At 40.0% G+C, this 21,856-nt stretch overlaps 1 protein-coding gene across 1 annotated transcript in view; it reads right to left on the bottom strand.

The window, feature by feature from the left end:
* Positions 1–3,030: 3,030 nt before the first annotated feature.
* LOC124174937 (somatomedin-B and thrombospondin type-1 domain-containing protein-like) overlaps positions 3,031–21,856 on the bottom strand; it is a 35,189-nt gene continuing 16,363 nt past the window's right edge. Inside the window, exons 2-5 of the mRNA XM_046554598.1 lie at positions 13,593–13,787; positions 8,098–8,218; positions 5,929–6,005; positions 3,031–3,637 (exon numbers count right to left, since the gene is read on the bottom strand). Coding sequence (XP_046410554.1) covers positions 3,426–3,637; positions 5,929–6,005; positions 8,098–8,218; positions 13,593–13,787 — 605 coding nt within the window. The 3' untranslated portion in view covers positions 3,031–3,425. The remainder of the gene's footprint in view (positions 3,638–5,928; positions 6,006–8,097; positions 8,219–13,592; positions 13,788–21,856) is intronic.

Raw genomic sequence — 21,856 nt, 5'->3', positions numbered from 1 at the left:
ATTTTTTAAATTTATTTGAGTGGAAGTGTAGACATTTTTGATTATACCCTGAAATTGTAAGAGTGTAAAGCTGGAGTAGCAATTAAATCTGCATTAATATTCGAGGTATATAGAATATTAAGAATATTCAAGATCTTAAGAACATTTGTATCGATTTCATTGTAATTTCATTTTCACCCGATTCTAAAAGTTTGACATGTAGGTACTCGAAACTGCAGACGTGTTGAGATAAAAGAATAAACGACTTATTATGTCGATGGAACATGTTTATTGGCAATTCCTAAGGATCCATCTTAAAATGAATTTCATATTCGGAAAGATCAAATTTTTTTGCTGAAAAAATACACCAAGTAATGTTTTTCCTGGTAACAGGAAGTGCTGAAATTTCCCAAACGAGGATTGAATTTGAAAACGTGATAAAAGCAGTCAACGTGTATCTTGTAAAAAGTATAAAACCTAAGCTTAAAAATTGAAAGAATTTTACGTAACACATTGTACAGTATAAACCATAACATGTCCAATGGTAGTTGAATCAAAATTTTAGCCCTAAGAAGCTGACCGAAACTTTGTGGATCAGCTCTTGTACTCAGAATTTTCATTCACGGATGAGTTGTGAGAAAAAAAAAATCCTAAAAATATCAAAAAACGGCCGTGAGTGCATAGTCGTTCATTGACATCGGCTGTGTCATTAATTTTTCTGGCACACAGACGTTCATTGAATTGTCAAAGAGTAAGAAAAAATTCCCAAATTAATTTCGTTATCCAGACAAAAATGTATCGGCATGGGAGAGGGTCCCCTGCTTTATGTATATGGTACAAAAAGCGAACGACGTTTGATTATAACTTGTTGGTAAAAGTCGCGATGCGTAGTCCCTGGCGGTCTGGGCTTGCCTGTAATTTCCGTCAGCTATCAACTGTTCGAATAACGCGTTCCTTCGTTTTTTTGCCTGCACCCGTTATGTAAATCCAGACAATATTTCGCAATCAATCTACAAGCCGTCCTAATCAAAAAAAAAAAAAAATATATATATAGCTCTTGAATTTTTTGCAGAGCACTTACTAGAGATGATTGAGAGCAACCTGTATAGCTTGAGCTCGTTGTGAACTTGTCTATCGATATATCAACCACCCAGCCCAAGTACTTTTGCTGAGTGGTTCTGCTCCTTTTTCTTGAAAACAAGTGCAATCAATCGGAAAAGTAATTGGCGAAGGAAGGAAACGAAAGACGCGGCCGAGTGCTGATAGGTACGGAGGATAAGAAAACCGATGCAGAAACAGCTAGCTACTCGCTGTTTCAGAGGTTCCTGGAAGAGATTAGAGTTTACATAGAGTCGGTGATAATAAGGTACGGCTAATCAAACTTACATTCATTAGTTGATTTCTTTCTGTTTGACTCAATCTTCCATTCTTAATTCATTTACCGTGTCTTATCTGAAAAAATCAATTGTTTTACCATCAGTTTGGCGAACATTCAACATCTTGATGAATTGTTCGATGCGGCAAAGTCAAGAAGCGAGCCTACGGAAGGTAATTAATAGGTACGTTTGAAAGTAACAATTTGTGTTGCGATGCGAGTATAGGGATGTAAAATGAACTAGATATTCTACAATTGTCTACTTTTTATTGCTTACAACCTATAAAATATTATCTTTGATATGTGGACTCGATTTATAAAATAACTTACATTATACAAATATGCGTATTTGATTATTATTGTTAGTTATTTTGTATATTATTAATACATTTACTGCAATACATCATCTCTTGCTGGGTTAATCGCGCTTCCAATACCACGAAGATTGGTTCAGCTGTGAAGTAAAATGGAAGAACCCAACGACTAATTGTAAGAATTGTAACAATACATATAACGTTGTACAGAAAAGGATGAAATATTTAGTATAATGTCACGTTAATAATTGATCATGATTGCTGCGGAGATAAATTTTTCGATCGCATTGATTTAAGTCATGTCAGCGGTAATATTAATGCTCCAGATGACTGGTAATGAATTCCTTGCATACCTTCTAGGTACGTTCTAAGAATGGATATCAAACGAGATGTTTGAGGATAAATTGGGCCGTACATATCAAAACACATGTTTTTGGGTAATTCTGTTGTCAAACAATATTCTTTCTACGTACGTTCTGTCACTTCATTCTTCGAATACCCAAGTGTTGCGCATTTTCTGGATACAATGAATATTCGTCGTCAAGCTTCTGGCCTATTTGACAATTTACACAATCGCATATCCGCATCCAGACAGAAATAGTTCTTCGGCTGCCCCTGAACAACGTGGCAGCTCTCAACGTTGAACGACTTCCGCTTCACCCTCCTGGACACGTAGTCACGTACGTACGTTGGTACCATCCGATGTGCACACTTGTAATGCGTCAGTCGTCGAAGCTGAGATCTTCACGAATGCAAGGCACACTTGTCGTTGTACCTGCATGCTAACGGCGAGACGTCGACGTAGGTAGGAATTCGCACCGTTGAACGACTCTCAGACGTCACACGTTGACCTTTAGCTCAGCGAACGAGCATCTCGCTCTGCATAAGAAGGGGAGTAAAAAATTCTTTTCTAAAAACGCGTTGCGTCGCCGTCAACGATTTAGCTCACGTCTCCCCATCAAAAAGTCATAACTCAGCCTCTGTGCTGTACCCAGTACTTTTAATAAATTATCAAAATCGTTCCCCCAGGATATATAACACCGACCCCGCAACTCGGGTCAACAGACTTCGCTCTATACTTTCGCAGAGGATACGAGTTAACAGTTCACCGGAACTAGAACTAACCCAGAGGAATAGGAAATGCAAAAAGAGATCTCGAAACTTGTACCTTTTCTCAGACCCGATGAAAATGATGCGATATTTTTTAATATACTTCTTATTATACCTTCCCAGACTTGCGAAATTTTCACGAAAAAAATTTACTTGCTTTGCGTAGATACATAGTGTACATACATACATGTATAGGTCCAAAAATATTCTCTCAATTATCGAGTCACTACAGATTATTATTGTTACTATTATTGTTATTATTATTATTATTATTATTATTATTATTTATTATTACTTGTTTTTTGTAGTTTTTTTTCTTTTGTTTTTTTTTTTTTTTTTTTTTTTTTTTACTTGGAGGAAATAGTAAACTTTTTCCGACGATAATCACTTCTTCGATGATTAACATTTACATTGGATCAAGGTTTTCGGTTTCACAGTAATATTATAATAAAGGATGGCAAAGGAGCCTATAACATTATGGGATAGGATAAAAAGATTCCAGATTCATGGAAAAGGAGAATCTCGACGGAGGATTGTGGACAATTGAGGCAGACGCATTGGAGATTTTATAAGGAAAGGCAACTCATTGAACCAAATTTATTCGGTCCGGGTTCTTGCAACTCGTTATATAAGACACCGCTGCAGATCTAAACGAAAATGAAATGTGGCTGGGGTTGGCAGACCGAAGTGTCGCATTTCGGCCCTGTCTTCGATGTTCGGAGCCATTTACCGTGGCAATGTGCCGACGACAGCATGCTCCACCTGGTGATCATCGCCTCGGCGCCACCGTCTCCTTCGCATCGCCAGTCCAGCACGCGTCTCAAAGCCTGCGTTTGACACTGAACACATACGTGAGCACCTGGAACAACGATTATCACATCTAGTCAACGTTCAGCTACGAGATATTTACCTTGCCGTCTTCGGATGATCGTAACTCGATATGTCATACGAAGGATTACGGATAGTCTTACTAAAGCTATAAATCTAGTTACATAACGGGGAGAAACGGCGAAAGTTTGGAGGGCTGAATAACCGACGGCGCATGCGCAGAATAGTTCAGCCCTATTGGTGCGCGAGATCGTAACGCGGTAATATTTTAGTCTGCAAGACAGGGGAGCCAACCTACGCGAAAATCGCACAAGATGTCAACCTCTGCCGGGTCGAGTGACGAATTGATGGTATGTCGTTCTAATAACTCGTAACAATCATCAGTCATCGGGTAGTAAATAACAAAGTTCGGAAGTCTTATTCAAACACTAAGTTTACTATGTGGGATCTGGTTAACCCGATAATATGGGGATAAACCGGTTCTATAGAAATCTGTCCTACAGTCTGCGGCCCTGCAGAAAACATTTAACCTGAAATGATAAATATAATCTTTTCCACAGAAATTTTAACCTGCAGAGTTTGATCCTATAGAATTCGTTTCCAAAGAAAAATTATCTAAATAAGTCGAAAAGTACTCGTCCAGAAACTAAATTTAAGGGATTCGCACCTTTAAGGTTGGAATTAGTCAAGCGCAGTCCGATATTACGACGCATGATCCTCTGATAAGAACGCAGAAGGTGACTGACTGTATAACCCCGTAAGTTAGAATAAGTTAGGCCTCACTTTCTATCGAGGCGAACTCTGTAGAAACTAACAACTTCGGAGAAACAAGTTAGTTTTATTCGAAAATGAACACACCACAATTTGTCAAAGATTTTTTTTTCTTGAACATGTGTATTAGGGGAAAAAAACCGAACATATACAATCGTTACAATTTACAGGTCATAAACTTGTGATTTAGTAATAAATACATTATTATTACCCAAAAATTAACTCAGACGATCTACGGAGAACTCATTAACGAATAAAATGAGAGATACTGTGAATCAGGATCGAATGATCAACAATATGGGTTTTTTACTAAAAGATGTTAGACTAATGTCATTTCTCCGAAATTGTTAATATAATGAATGAGGTAGTTCAATTTATAATTCAGCGTTTGAAATATTTTTCCTACGTCACGAAGATTTCCTTTTTTCTTTTTTTTCTTTGTTGCTTAGCATTAGAAAAGCTTGATCATTTACACGTCGTAAATCTTTTTCTCACACGTCCTTAAGTTATGTCTAAAAACATTAACGACGGTTAAAATTTTCTGCCGGAGTGTAGCGACTTATTGTATAGCGTGTATAGAGTGTGGTGAAATATTAATTATATTTATGACGATCCATAATGGTTAATTGATCAACGGCGCACCCTTCTGAAATGTGAGCGAGAATATATTTCACGGGAAAGGGTGTTTTATTTACTTTATTCCGTTTTTTTTTTTTTACATTTTTCTCGTCGGTGGCATGAAATATACTTCGGTTGGAACACGGAGTGCAGATAGAGGGGGGGATGGCGGGATTGATGGAGACGTGTATTTCACGCATCGCCAGAGCTGGTTCTTCGCCTCGCGAAACATGCAAACAAAATTAGGCCTCCGCTTGTTTCACGTAGCAGGAAGGCGCAGGGAATTCACCTCTGCCTGTTCAAACGGAGAATCACGAAAAAGAGTGAATTTCCGAGCACTTGACAATTTTTTTCTTTATTTCAATTTACTTTCCGCATTATGTTACGACAATTCTCGCCACGCTTTTACCAATCTCAAATATATCTATTACACGTTCGCGGACCATGTTTAAAATTAATAAAAATATATCTGCTGGGTGTGATCGGAGTTTTGGATAACGTGAAGAAAAGAATTCTCCAAGTTCCATCTATACATCGAGATTAATGTTGTGGCGTGAATTTAATTAATGAAACCCGGCGAACCCGTAGCAGCAAGATGAATTAATTTTCGGAATAATTCGAATCCCACTGGCAAAGCTTATTGTTAGTTCGGTAGAAAAGCATTCCGTGTACAAAATTCTGCTTGAAGTATTACCTTGTCAAATAAGCCTGCGTATTTCACTCCTTTTAGATTAATCGAGGGAAACAAACATTCTCTTGCAGATAGAGTAATTTCTTTCATCGCCCCTACAATCTCCGTCATACCTTGCTCAATAAAAAAGGGTTCGACATTTTCTCCGGTAATCTTTCAGTTAATCATTCGCTCTTGTATAAAGTATGATATTCGTATTTACATACGGTATATTATATTATATTATAAGCATCTCAAATTACCTTCCGTTAGCCCTGCGAGGCTGGTCTCCTTGTAACAAGCTTTCGAAGCTTTAGTCACGGTAAATGTAACACAGTATCTGAAACAAATAATAAAAGTAAACATTAGCTTCGTGATGAAATTCCGTGGAGCAATAATAATAAGAGTATAAATAACTTTCGGGAAATACGAAACTCCAATTCGAGAACGCTGCCTCGAGTTTAGTGTTACGCACAGAAAAGTGTTGCCATCTAATGGAAGAAAACTCAGAGGTATGTTCGAATAAAATTTCAATAACCAACCATTGGAAAAGTTTGTTTAATCAGTGGAAGGAATACCTGTGGAAGCGCGAAAAGTTTCAATGAAAATTTCTGCCCGTTAATTATACAATCCAAGAGTTTGTATACTCGCGGTATTTTGGTTGATTTCTAACAATCTTTCCGCAGAAATCGCCTCGCTTTGTTAAACTCGCAATGCCACGACGAAGCTTGCAGACAACTTGCCATCAATTTTCCGCAATTCCCGGGTCTGAAAAGCTGGCAAATAAATGATTCTCCGAACTCGTTTCTCCTGCACGGCACGACGTTAACGAATATGCATCTATAAGAAAATGATAATAAAGTTGTCTAGCATTGCTGTAGTTATAAATAAATCGCTTAAAATTGTACACAGTAGTATCTATAATAATTTAATATTCCGATAAAATATTAGCGCACTGAAATTATGAAGATAAATGTAAACGGAATTGAGGCGTAAAAATATCTTTCCAATTTGTTTCAGCCCAGTGACCCCCGCCGTTCGGCGAGAAAGCATTTTGATAGCGCAGCGTCTCGACGGACTTTCCGGGATATCTGCACAAAGCACCGGGTTCGCGAATTACGACACTCAGATAATATGGGTAATGTACGTATATGAATTCAGCTTGAAAGGATAAGGATGTGTGCAGTTGTACTCGGTCTTTTAATATTTTCCGGATTTAGTAGACCTTTCCGGAGTCCTTGAGAAGATGAATGAATCCATCTTATAGAAACTTGCATTCAAAGTGCCACAAATTCCTGTCAAATTTAACAGTCACCGGTTGCCGAGAGAATGGAACGCGTCGTTATACTTATAATACTTTTGGCGGCATGGTAATCGAGTGTCAAGAATTGTATTAGATGTAATGATGCAGAAAAGCGAGTATTCGCATTTCGCGCCATTATGCCGCAGCGTGGTTAACCACATGAAGGCATAACCCCCTGGGAATATCGATTTTACTCCAAACATAAACTCAGCCGTCTATACCTATGTATATATAATATACAACACTGGAGCACAAGTCTGTAGATGCGCCAAATTATTGACCAAAATTGACGCTGAAGCACAAGATAAACTTCATAGATGATTTACACGCCCGATGGAATTATTCACCGCAGCTGTTTAAGGATGAACCACCCAAACCGTTCGAATAAAAAGTTAGAAAGAGAGAAAAACTGTCTCAAATATCTTCTGCAGTATTTTTCGCTATATTTTTGGTTAACACGAATAAAGCAACACTTTTGCTATTTAATAGAAACAAATTTGATCAATTTCGAATAACACAAGCTAAAAGACCAAGGATTTGAAGAAAGGTTGCATAATCAGGACGTTCAAAATAATAAAACTTTGATACTTTTGGTGCGATTCGAATGTTTTTAGTGGTATGTCGTTCACCGTGGAGACCTTTAGAGATCGCCTGAAAAGATTTTTACAAATAATCGTCTTCAGAATGAGTGGAAATATATTTGTGCAAGTACAAAACAACAGATGTTCGTCAACGATTACATTTGCAGGCTATAACTGTGTCGTACTGTGAGATCTCTCGAATATTTTTCAAAATATTCGTAGAGATCTGGTCAGCAAGTAAAATGAGTCCAAAAACATTCGAACCGGATGAAACACCTTAGAGTTTAATTATTTTCAACGTTCCAAACATAAAACCTGTAGTCAAATTATTGATATCTAAACTCTCTTATTCGAAATTGGTCGTATTCATTCCTATTACGTAGTAGAGATGTTGTTTCATTAGCCTTCACCATCATTGTCGCCAACAACATTTTTGGAGATATTTTAAACAGTTTTTCTCATTTCCTAATTGTTTATTCGGACGATGGTGCCCATTTATCCTTAATTCGTAATAAGAACTTTCCATTTCTGTATTGACATACACTTACTCTTTCGAGGCGTCATGCTCCGGATCATCTTGATAACGGAGACGAAGGTTGCTGCGGATGTCATTGCTGTCATTAGCATGGCGTGTTTCACTGAGCTCAGCAGGTAGGAGTAAGGCGACTTCTGCGAACAGAAAACAAAACGGGATTTCATACCAGTAATATATAAAGGGTTGTAGTTTTCCAATATCAGCGATTCGGACGATTTACATTATCGGAAATGTAGAATTAAAGTCATCTTCTTGTTTATGCCTATTAAAGCTGGGATCATCTTAGCATATCTTGACGCATCACGGGTATATTTCAACGTACTCGACTGGGTAAACGTAATTAAAACTTTTCCTTCGGAAAATTGTATTACTCCCCAAGACTTTTTATCTCTCCAATTTCAGGCAAAACAGTGAAACTTTCCCCCGATTGAGTTTTGTTCAGAAATAATTCTAATTTGATGATATATTATTCTATAATAATAATAAAATAATTTTATTTAACATAATAAACAGAATATACGTCCCTTGTGAAATCTACAATTTCAGACTCATTGAAATATCGGATCTTGTAACAACTCTTGAGAACGAGAAAATATCCCGTACGAGAATGGAATTCCGGAACACGAAGCAGCGGGTGTTTTACCGCTCTTTTTTCAGACTACAGCGACACGAACAAATTCCTTGAAAAGATTCTCGCAACTCTGAACCTCCGTACGAGTAGCTATACATATAGTTCACAGCGATTACTCGACCAAGTCGTCGGGTAGAACACATTTTGAAGAGAAAAGGTGTTATTCTATTTCTTTGTTTCTAGCTCATCTCGCCCCAAGTGTAAAGAAAAAAAATAAGAAGTCTAGATGTCACGGTTTTGGTCCCCTTGATACCTTGATATTGGTATTCATTTATATGCAATATAAATATAATCGGTGATTACGTCCTGCACAAGTGGTACAGAGGAGTTTCGATCTACATAAACACCGAGGTATCTGTACTTCCGTCCAATACTTGTTTAGTGACAAACTTTATCCATGAATTATGTAATCGAAGAAATTAACAGACAAATTAAAAAGTTCATGATTTTATAAAGGTGTCTAAGAATGGTACAGCAACCACAAATAATACATCTACTCGATACTTTCACTGAAACGAAACCTCTTCTCTTTTATCTATCACTTCACCGGTAGAACACTGACAGATTCACAATCGAAGCATGTCGGGTTATTTCTGTGATGCGCCCCATAGGGACCCCTAAGTATAGGCAAATCAGGGTACAATTGCACTCTGAGCAGCTCCGAGTTTCGCCGAGGGCACACCATTCGCGTGCTAACAAAAGAGCATCGGAACTGTTCATAGTGGTATTGTGCCCTGGTTGCCTATAATTAGGAGCCCCTAAGGCAGGGGGGTGGGGGGAGCATCACAGAAATAACCCAGTATATCAGCTATAACCACGGTCTTACATACTGGTCTGGAAACTCCCGTCGTGTGGGTAGTTCGCTTATGGATGCCAGACGTGTAGTTCATGTATCGCCCACTGTCATCGCTGCGATCTAAACTCCGGCGTGATGACGATGGGTGGGGGAAGCGAGATAGAGGCAGCGCTAGCTTTTCAATCTCTGTCACCTCAATGTTTTCTTTTTTTTTAATTATATTTTTAAGCACAACCAAAGCAAGACACAACGTATGAGAGCACAACAGAGCACAATATACGACACGAGGATTTTGAGGTTAGGTTTGAGAATACGCAGTAGGCGGATAGATCGCAGAGACGAGTAGTGACGGGATTACGAACTACTCCAGTGCTTCCATAAGTGTCCTACCCCCACCACTTGATTTTGTGACGAGTATCCAGACCAGCCCCCTGACACACGCTGCTAAAAGTGGTTCGCAAAATGTCGCTCGATTCTGCCGCCAATTTCCACCACTAGTAGCGCTAGTAGTTACCTGACGAGCTTGCGCGCGGTCAGCGAGGGCAGCGAGCGTGAAGAAGTCTACTAGCGCCGCGTAGAGGAACTAAAAAACGGGGACAAGACGCATACAATTTTTAGTATACGAGCAGTGGTGAGTTTCAGGGGGCTGGTCCAGACCTGTATGTAAGACCGTGGCTATAACAAATATTCAGTGAATAAGAAATAAATAAGAGCAAAGCTCGCCTGGATGAGGGCATGGCAACCCTCATGCCATTCCCTAATATCCAGAGTCTGGATATACCCAACGTACATACCCAACAAACAACCCACGTGCTCTTCCAATTCCTCCAGCAGCCCCTGCGCAAAACTTTCAACAAGGTATTCCAACCATTCCTTTACCTCATTACCGTTGTTAAAAAATGCTTGAAACCGGGCAAACGATGCTGTGTATAAGCACGTGATACTCACAGGTTTACTTCACCGTTCAACGAGGTGCGTCGCCATAGATTAAATGAGGGAGCGCAAGGCGTAACCCAAAGCTTCTACTGTAGTTTATCGTATAATCTCCTGAATCGAATTCCATTCTGTACGTAATGTACGATTGCTCCGTTTAAACCTTAATCTAACTTCAATTTCAGCCAAGTAGAAGTGTAAACCAATGACCAAAAACTTTTCGAATTCACTCTGGTATCTTTATCTAATAGTGTAAAATTCTTCTCATTCTTCTTCTTGTTCTCCTTTCTTTGGTTAAGAAATCCCGATAGCGTGAATTTGTCACAAGAAATTGCACACCCAAAGTACGCATTCTCCAAGTTATTCGTCCATTTAGACAGGCTGGCCAACTTTACGTTATTGGGCCCCGATGGAAACTGTCAATAGGGGTAAATATTTCAATGTAACATAACCTATAGGCGTCTGCGAATTTTGATAACTAGCATCTGACAACAACTGACAATGAATCGGGGAAACTGACAAGCAGGCGAAAAGAAAAACTCGACACAAATTAATTGAGTGAGGCAATGGAATCACATTATTTAACGCATCCTGAAATAACTCGCTGAATTGATGTGTTAATAGATTTTTGAATTAGATATACTTTACTTGAATTCATGAAAATTAACTGGATTATTAAAAATCAACAGAAATAATGAATTGAATTAGTTTCGATTCGTGCCGAAATTATTTCTCTAGAGAAAGAAAAACTTGAAATGAAATATAAAGTAAGTTAAATTAAAAATAAAATATTCATTTGAATTAACAGGAAATAAAAACGTTAAGTTAAATTACATGAAATAATTTATATCAATTTAACTCAAAAAATTATTGTGTCATTCAAATCTGGAGTCATTTCCTCTTCGCATTTGGGTATTTTGGTATGAGCAATTTTACCCAATTTTACGAAAACCATACACGTTTTTGGACTTGATTGAAATTTTTGAACTAGCCTGGTTATTTGAAATTGAACCACTTGGCTTGTACCTACTTTCTTTGACTGTTCAAGTTCTGTGGTGCGATATAACAGAGATCAGACCACACGGCATAAATCTCACAGACACGTCGTCCAGACATATTTTTTGCTGAGCTCCCAAGAATCTCTGCAGCGAAATAACGCCTCCCAGACGACATATCGTTTTGCTGAATACTCAAGAATCACGAGAAAATCATGTTTATGATGCGGAGCGCCCCACGTTTGTCAAAAGTCCTAAATCAGCAAAGCTCGCGTGAACATCACGAGGTAATAATACATATTTCAACGGATAGCGGTAGTGAATAAATAACGCTGAATTCTCAGCAAAAAAGACAAAAGATAATTTACGATCAAAAGGATGAGAGAGGAGGGCTCGTATTTCAGCTCATTACCCCGGCCATCAAAGAGAAACAGGTTGACAAAAATTACAGCTGTAATTAGCTGAAAATGGTAATTACACTTCACGGCACAGATGACGTCTAGCTGCGACGGGTAAATTTTCACAGCATGAGAAAACCCCAAATTCTTTTTGCTCAACAATCTCGCGTTTCCATGTAATCAAGAAACAAATTGTCCCCGGGGATATTCGCCTCCGCGGTGGGCAGAGGTTGAAGCGGGAAAGTCCTCGTAGACGGCTATCTACGTGCATCTTCGACAGACGCTGAGGGCATCCTGATCGCTAGTCGAGTGAATGAGCAGGTAGCGGGAGCAGCAGCATCAGGGGAATTAGGCGTCTAAGAGGATTCCCATGTCGATCCTTATCGCAATCAGTCGAATCGCCCCCCTTCGAAAACCCCTTTACCCTTCCAGCCGATCGTGCAGACCGCGAAGCGTCCTAAGCGCGGTCCAATGACTTCGCTAACAGGCCTTCTCTCGCCCCAAAGTCAGCCACCGATTGTCTGGGCGTGTTATACACTTCAAGTCGTACACCCCGAGACCCTTGGAACTATCTGCAATGTATACCAGGGGTGTGATATACCTATATCCCTATATAAATGGTCCGCGTTCTCACTACCAGCCCTCCGAATCTCCAGGGTATCGTCCCTGTTGTTGGCTGAGGGATTTCTTACGCAAGGACAAACGTCTTTCCTGATCCTGAAACGCAATTGGCACCCAATTGCAGCCCCCGCGGCGATGGAAACCCCCCGGGCAAACCAATCACAGGCTAGGGATTTCTTGCAGACGGTACAAAAGCACGTAGTGCTAGAAATGTATCTGCAGCAATGGGTTGGAATGAGACGAGCCTTAGGTTTCGTTTGATCGAGTTTGGTAGAAAAGAGTTCGAATAATGCACGAACAAATCAATGCGGCATATAGCCACAATTCCAGCATTTCATACTCTCAAATAGCTATACTGATTGCAGTGAGTTAACATTCATTCTTCAAGAGTTTATCATCAAATCGCAGAATCAGCAACAACTTCAGTTTTAGATGAAACTTGATCGATCGGAGCTTCAGGTACATACATGGTATCGGAACGAGAACGAAAATTACACCGTAGCCATTTGCCAATGGTTGGCCATCACTGTTGACTCTTTAGAGTTTCTCCATTGTTGTTACCCAGAGGAGGTCTTTAGAGAGGATGTTCTTTAGACCGGAAACCTAATTGACACGCGGCTGTCCCCGTAGGATTTGAAATGTCCCGTCACAGACCTTGGAGAGTAAACTCACAATAGCACATGAGCACTATACCTACTGCCGTGTACCACCACCCTCCCATTGTTTACTGCCTTTACGTGTAATTTCTAAAGCACCGCCGGAATATTGATCCACTTAAATGTCTCGGCAAAACCGCGGGAGAGAACCTTGCCAACCGTCGACGTACCTTTGAATACAGATTAATTTCCGTCTGTCTCTATCTCCATTGGCCTATAACAAAGGAAGGTCGTCGGATCATCCGGAACAAAACAACCGTGAACTTAAAAAATCGAACGGGACTCGTCAATCTTGAGATTACGGGAATAGTGCCGATACAAAGAACGTTGAATTATGGGTCTGTAACTTCAGAGTGAAGCCATTGATCCTACGAATATAAATACACTTGTAAGTCACCCGGCGTATGATCGATCAAACGTACCCTGTTAAGTCTGTAATACATATCGCTGCCATCATGCAACCTTGTTTGCATCTTACCTTTCAAAGCGGATTTCGGATTTCGCCTGTTACACTTCGTTCCTTGACATCCCCTGTGCTGGACCAACTGAGGGCAATGTTGTCCTCCATTTTCAGCGGCGCGTTCGACCATCCTTGACCGTGTTTGCGCTCCGGGGCCGCATTCACTGTCACACGTCGACCAGGGTCCCCAGGCGGAGACAACGCAGTCCACAACTGAAGAACAATATGAAAAAGTGACGTTGAGTATGGGACTTTCGTTTAGAATTTCTTCCGAAACGTGACTTGCTTTGCGGATGACATTGGAGGTATTAGTTACGAATTGCAGGGTAAAGATTGTGGTCTTCGTGTTTGATACAATTCGTTGAGTTACTTCGTTCAATTTTAATCTCCATTGACATCAATGCTCTGCCTATAATGCGTAGGAATAATTTGACAGTACCCAAACTTCACACAGGAAATAATTATTTCGACGCGTCGATAATTTTGAGTTATTCATACGGTTGTTGGATGAATAGACGTGTCGAGTCGGTCCGATAAAAGGTGCTCAAAGTACTTTACACTTTCGAACGAAACCAATTGGAATAGTCCGGGAACGAGTGAATACTTTCAGAACTTATTTTCGCACGCAATAACCACGGTTTTTTGGGTTCAATTGAAAATGCTTATCAAAAAATCTAATAGTCTTCTCATTCAGTTCCGATGGATTCAGCGTGGGGGGGGGGGGGGGGGCATTTTAAAAAGTGAAAAAAAAAAACGTAAATGCATTCACATTATTTTTGCAAGAAAACTACTTGATTTACCGATGAAGGTGATCATAAAAGAGCAGTCTGGCTGATTTCTGGAGATAGGAACTTAGTCTGGCACCTGAAAGACCCAAGGGGAGAAAAACTTATAGAACTAATCCTCGCATTTTTGAAAATTTGTCAGATCATTAATTGCGTTGTAGAATTACCGAAAAAAGCAGTTTGGCTATCATTCGAGGTCACTTGAGCCTTACCAGACTGACCGGAAGATGCGTAACCTAGTAAATTATAGGCGATAGTTATACTAACATTTGCGCCTATACATTGAGTACAGCTTTAATTTCGCACAAAATTTTTTTTTCCATCTGATAGATTACAATTTAACTACTATTCTGAATCACCAAAGCCTTGTCAGACTGGAATTGCGCGAATATTCTGGAATTGTATGTAGTTCACAAAGTACCTCGGTTCGGTTTGGCCTTGCCACGTTTATATGCATTGTTTAAAGCAATTCGATTCTGCTTTCCATCCAAGTTGATAAATTTTGAACAAAAATTTACAAAAACCATTTTAATGCAGATGATAAAGTTAATGAAGATGATGTTGGACGACATGGAAATGATTCGGATGAAGATAATGACGCTAGTGATGATAAATGTTTGGATGAAGCAGAAGAAGAAGCGGACGCGGAATAAGATTTAAAAAAATGATATCCTATTTTTATAAATTTTGCATTTCGAAACGTACCAGTAGCAGCTTAAAAAAAATTAATGCTCATTGAAGAAAATCATCCCGCGTTACATTTCACAATATTCTGGTATATAGATTATGCTTTCATTTCATGGTATAAAAATATGCTATATGGCATGCTTGCATGAGAATACATGCACATGCTTACTCTCAAGATGTCAATTAGTAATAAAAAATAAAAAATAGCAAATACAACGCGAATCGTCTCTGTATCGTCCGAGGTGACGTTTAGAACGCTCGAAAACTCGCAATTTTAGAGTCTAGCGAAACTTTGGTGATTCAAAATAGTAGCCAGAATGTCTTTTTTATTCGCGTTAAAGTGCAAACTATCATCTGGAAAAAATGTATTTGTGCAGAATTAGGCGAAAACGTTAACTAATATAACGATCGCCTAGAAGTTACCAGGTTACGCATCTTCCGGTCAGTCTGGCAAGGCTCAAGTGACCTCGAATGATTGCCAAACTGCTTTTTTTGATGATTGCACAACGCATTTAACCATCTGACAAATTTTCAAACGATTTTCGAATGTCTGTCAGCTCCCAACTCCGGAAACCGGCCGAACTGCTTTTCTACTGAGTTTTGTTGTAATGCTAACTAGTACAACGAGTTTCGTCCATACTAAAGAAAGTTCCGGCCATCTAAAAAAGAACCCGGTTTTTGTAAATAAAAAAAACCTACCAAACTGACTTTCCAACTCCGGAAACCAGCCAGACTGCTTTTTTATGAAGTTTTAAAGTATTAGTAATTAGTGCAACAAGTTTCATCCTTACGAAAATAAGTAGCATGAGTTTGTATATTTCACTCATTGATTCCATCGGAAATCAACAACCGGACTGTTGGTTTGTTGAAAAACATCATCAATTGACCCGAAACTACTATAAATATGGTGTACGAAAATAAGTTCCGAAAAAAGTTCACCGACTCCCGGACTAAAGCTCATTTTCGGAGCGTTGCGATGGTGTTGGAATTACCTGACTTTCAGAGGATTTCAATCTCGCGACAAATTTTAAACCTCGTGATTACTGCTTGGCCATGAAAGATATATAGCTAGTCAACTGGTCGAATCGTTTTTCTCTATTTTTTTGTTTTTCAATTTTCTGTACTAACGTATCTAAAATTCTTATTTAGAAGCCAGTATTTGTCATTTTTATTTAAAATTTCAATCATAGTCTTGGACAATGTCGCGCAAGACATCTTCCGAAGATTGGCACGGAACCTCGCATAAACTGCGACCAGACAAACGACACGGGAGAGGTATTGTAACCTCAAACATGTATATTCTCCTTAACTTGATCAATTTTAAAGCCGCCATGAGAATGGCAACAGCCAAATGTACGTTATATATACGTATATATATATACAATACAATGTATTCCTGCTTCGACGTTCATGGTAAAAGCGTTGGTATTATATACACAAAGCTCGAACATAAGGGCGCGTCGCGCGTAGCGAGTTTACCACAAAATTCCAGCGATTATGCCACGAGCCTGGGCTATGCTTTTATTTCCCACCGAATCCACTCGGTTTCATATCGTTTATTTTCGTCTCTTTCCCTTGCGCTCGGCGTCACGTAAAATACGCGGCAGGGCTTATCTCGCTTCAGCGATTACACCCGCAACTGTTGGAGTTGTAAAAACGTTCTACATCAATCAAAAGCTACACTCGAAACACGCCCTTATATGAAGCATGACGCCTTCATCCACTCGCCACTCGTGTAATACGGACATTGTCCTGTAGATATACGCGAGTAATTAGAATGACCTTCTTCGTTTCCAAATGCAAAATGGCACAACGTCCGTCAAGGACATTTCCGGAGATTCGTGTTGCACCGAAGGAGTCATGTTACGGGGAATGACGTGCTCTGTGTTTCAGTGAAATGCAAGATGTCTAGCAGCGGGAGTTTCTACGGGAAGTCGGGCCGCAAATACATGCTCTCGAGCCAGGCGCAGAAGGTCTTATCTTCCGTCCTCGAAGACATGATCGAGGAGACTCTCGAGGATGCTCGCAAGCTTGCCCAAGGCACGGGGAAGGACAAGGTCGCTATAGAGGACGTTGAGATGGCGATGGTTAATCTTTGCCAACGCTTGCATCCTCACTCCACCACTCGCCTTGATGTCACGTCAGCTGAATACGACATCTCACCGCGCAAGCCTCAGCCCAAACATTGTCGTCATTCTCATCAGGATGACCATGGCCAGCACATCGAGATTTTCAAATTCGGACAGTCCTTGAAATGAAATGTTCCTTCGTTTTCCTCAGTATTTTCCGTAGAGAGTAATGTATTTAACGCCAGTAGTGCAATGTAATGACAGCGTGTAAATTTCTCAAGTCGGAATTGTCTGTCAATAAATTTCTAAATCGTTGTGTCAAAGGAGTTGAAAATTTCAGAACAATGGCAATCGAGTAGGTTAAAATTTGCCACATCAAAATCGGAAATCAGTGAATCGCAATACTCATGGTTCACGCACAATGAAAGTTCAATTCTGAATAAAGAAGGACTGCCTTGGGAAGCCTGAAGAACCAAAGTCTGGGAATGAGCCAGGGCAAAATGCTCCCGCAGGTGAATTACACAGAAGGCTCTCAGGTGATTTATTACGTGTTGGCTGGGCCTTTGTTTAGCCCCAAGACAGATAGGAACAAACCCTGCAGGGCACTTCTGGAGAGTCTGCAAGCGTCGGGAACTCCGAACCACTCATACACGGAATCTGGCGGATTTTGAACTTTGTATTTAGAGTTACTACTACCAATGTAGATTTACATTCCCACTTCTATTTCCATGTGCTTATACTTATATCATACTTGTTTACAAACTCTGATTTTTGCAATATTTCACCCGGCCCGATCATTTTTAGATACACCCATTGTGTTCAACAAATTATTGACATCTGGCATATGTATAACTTGTCCCCTAACTCGTAGATAGTAAGTAAAATTATGCTATCGTGCAAACTGACAAAGCTTTGATGAAACCAAAGTGGTTATATAGTAACCCATTTGGAGTATATACCTATATATTTCTCCTTGCCTCGACTGACGAGAATTTGAAAAATTAAGGTTTTTTTTTTGAAGTTGCAGATTACTAGTCTGCCTCAAAATTTTTAATACCAAAATGGTGAATCCAATATGGTGGCCAAAAGTGCAAGAAATTACTTGATTTGAACGAAACTTGGTAGAGAGAGGTTTTTTAGTACTCTGATTGCGTGTCTGAAGTCGGAATTGAAAGATTCGAAATGCAACTTCAGATTCGTAATGAAGAATTTCGAAAATCCGTGTCTTCGAAGTTTTTGTCAATCGGAGTCAACGAAAAACGTATGCCCCAAATGGGTAATTCAATACGTCACTTCAATATGCACGATAGCGAAATTTCGAGTACACTCTAGTATCTGCATTGTTCATACGCAAAGCTGCTACGGGTTAACTATTTACGAATGACAAGACAGCCCGTATACAAGTAAGGAGCGTCGAAAAAGTCGACAGTGATACTAAAAAAATTCTTGCGGAGCATCGCTCGAGTCCTCGAAACGCCGTCTTTCCGAGGCATGTATGAATGTAGTCCGCTTGAACAGATAGGATGGGAATCGACATATTCAACGAGATGAACTTGTTCACTCGATTCATGGACTGCCGTGTCGGTAGGTGTATGGTGCTTCCTGGGCGGCGAAGAACTCTCGAATTCTTTCACATAACACGGCACGTGATCCTCCACCACCTATACGACATTATACTTTAAAATCCGTTCGAAACGAGGGTGCAGACGATACGGATAACGTACTTGATATGCTGAATCAGTCGCATCGTTCTTCGCGCCAACACATCAGGGTGATGTTCACCTTCTGCTACCAGAAGAAAATATATAAAATCGATTTATCGGCCTCAATGATATTCTTTGCAATTTACGTGGAAATAAGCCTACCGCGAGTTCGTTCCCATCCTTCCCATCATTGCATCGATTACACAACCGTTAGATTTATGTAAGGTCTGAACATGAAGAAACATTCAGGTATACGAATAGCCACAATTCTTTCAATTCACGATTTCAAAGCGCTTCCGAGAAATCGACAGGAGGTCTTGAAATGGAGAATGAAAAATAAACGCCAAGATTAATCGTTAAAAAAATGTCCTAAATGTATAATAAAATATGAGTAGCTTTCTGAATTTAAAAAGCCCCAACGGGATGGTGGAACAGGGTAAAGCCTAGCGATTTGTCAAATATATTTCGGGACGCGAAGTTACTTATTTGTCGGAGCATCGCCTCGGCGGGATCTGTAAGGAAGTAAAGAAAAGACAGACGACGGAAGGAAAGGGCGAGAACTATAGGGCGAGGGAAAACCCGGAAGACCGGGACCGTTTTATCTTAGGACCGCTTTACCTGCCAAGTCTATTATTATAATGGATGTTGGCGCGAGGGTGGTAGTGTTCTCTCGTAATACAGTTCAAAGCCACGGTGCATAATATCCTGCTACATCTAGGGTCTGAAAACGCAGAAGGGCGTCGACGGCGAGTCACGCTAGAAAAAAAATCACGCGCGGGCGTCATAGAATTAGTACCCTCGAATTCATGCCAAATATATCATCAGAGTATACTTGGTGAGAGTATCTTTATAATTTTATCTCACTTCACCGCTAATCATCACCGGATACTTCGTCCAATGTGCAGTAATGTACACTTGGGGACAATGAATCTGAGACGGCTAATTTTTTCCACTAGACAGTTATGTTGGCAACACAGAGGAACCTACAGCGCCATAGTGGACCGAACGCGAAACAAACTCAATCTCAATGAACATAACATAACCCATGACTGTCGAATCTAACCTTAGAATACGTTTCAATCCAACAAGTCGTTATCCCCGCGGTATTCTATGGTTAGATTCGACAGTCACGGGTTATGTTATGTTTATTGAGATTGAGTTTGTTTCGCGCTCGGCCGACTGTGGCGCTGTAGGTTTCTCTGTGTTACCAACATAACTGTCTAGTGTAAAAAATTAGCTGTCTCAGATTCATTGTCTCCAAGTGTACATTAATACCTTTCTCTTCCGACTAACTTGTTCGCGGTTCGAAACGTAATGCGAGTTCGATTCTATACGAATTTCGTGACAATGACTGGCGACGCAACCGATATGAGAAATTGGAAGTCATTGTCACATAATTGGTATAGAAGCGAACTCGTATTTTGTCTCGGACCGAAAACAAATTAGCTGGAAAGAAAAAGCCTTAATGAATATTACTGTACAGGTTAAAGATGGAAAGGGTAAAATCGCAGAGAATTACTGCTCAAGTGATATTGAACTTCTCCCTAAAGTTCGACCGATTTATCCTCAGCAAATGTCAATTTCACAGGCCGTTAGTTTTCTACCCCTGCAGCAACGAACCGACTCAACGACCGACTATCAAGCTGCGTCAATGGACCAGAGGTCAAAACGACAATGAAATCGTGACCCGAGATACAATCGCAGAAATGTGAATCTAATCTACCGATCAAATCAGTTGTCGGATGGTTGATACCGTTTTTGGGCTTCTCCTGAGTTTTCTCATTGTCAGTAAAGCGTCTGTCACTTGGGTCATTTCTTAAGCATGAATAAAAGGAAAGATCACATTGGTCTGACCAATAATTATCGGTGGCCCCCGAAATATATATGGATATCCTCTCCACTCTCTCGAATTTACAGTTAATGATAAACTTACGATCAATTCAATTAACTTCAAGTTTTTGAAACTTTACACTTGAGAATATATATGTTGAGTTGTGGTAACAAAAAAAAATCTTTAAGCCATAAAATAATTTCGCTAAAGTCTTTCTCAGATTCTTCTTTTTGTCAAATTATACACTTACGGATTCCTTCCTGAACCCATTTCACCAGCACTGCAATATACGGAGATATAACTACATTGGCTGAGTCATTTAATGTATGCCAGTCATAAAGAGGTCGCGACATGTCGTGAGAAGCAATTCGCCTGCACATTGCATTCGTTTGATTACAATAAATTACAATGCGCCTGCAATTTTAATTGCTATCTACGGGACGCAGACAATTATCTGCAGCCTGGCACACATAACTTGAGTCTGATGACGACGCTGAAGCCAGACGTGCGTCTTCTTGTATTCTAAATTGCTTAGGCAACTCAGGGCAAAAAAAAATAAAAATTATTTCTCCCACGAGCCGTTCAAGGAGGAGGACGTTCAACCCGCAAGAAAAAGACTACCCAAGTCCAGATGCGAATATATTCCGTCGGATCCCCGAATGTCGGGTATGCATCCGTATAACCAACGTGACGGCAAAATTAATGACGAGCCGAGGTCGCAACCCGACTCGCAGATGTCGACAGTGAATATGAAAGCTGAATTACGAGGGCAGCAAAAAATTGCCTGCGAAAGTAAATTACAGATAATTTTTCAATCTCAATCTCGAAGACTGACAAACCGAGACTGTTGATTCTCCTGGAAATAGTGACAGAAAGACGAAAACCGTAGGACGGTAAAGTTCGACAAATATTTTCAGTTAATATTTCAGGTTTCACGTCGTCTTCCATACCATATGAAGTTCGCTTACGGATATTACCCTTGGGTACAGGGAGAATTTTTGTATACAGGGTGTCCCGTAAAGTAACTTGCGAATCAGAACTCTCTCGCGCTATTGCGCGTGAAAAATAAGAATCGCAAAGTAGAAGTGAAGTTTCTCTATCGCGCGTATTGAAACTAGGTATGTTGTAAAAATTGATGTGGCTGTTTACCCATTTAGGGGATAAATTTTTCCTCATCTTGGATTGACACCAAGTTTGAAAACTGGGA

This window comes from Neodiprion fabricii, chromosome 2 (assembly GCF_021155785.1).
Source record: "Neodiprion fabricii isolate iyNeoFabr1 chromosome 2, iyNeoFabr1.1, whole genome shotgun sequence".
In the NCBI taxonomy this organism is placed as follows: Eukaryota; Metazoa; Arthropoda; class Insecta; order Hymenoptera; family Diprionidae; genus Neodiprion; species Neodiprion fabricii.
The sequence above is the reverse complement of the archived record's forward strand: the minus strand, read 5'-3'. Positions and strand labels throughout refer to the sequence as shown.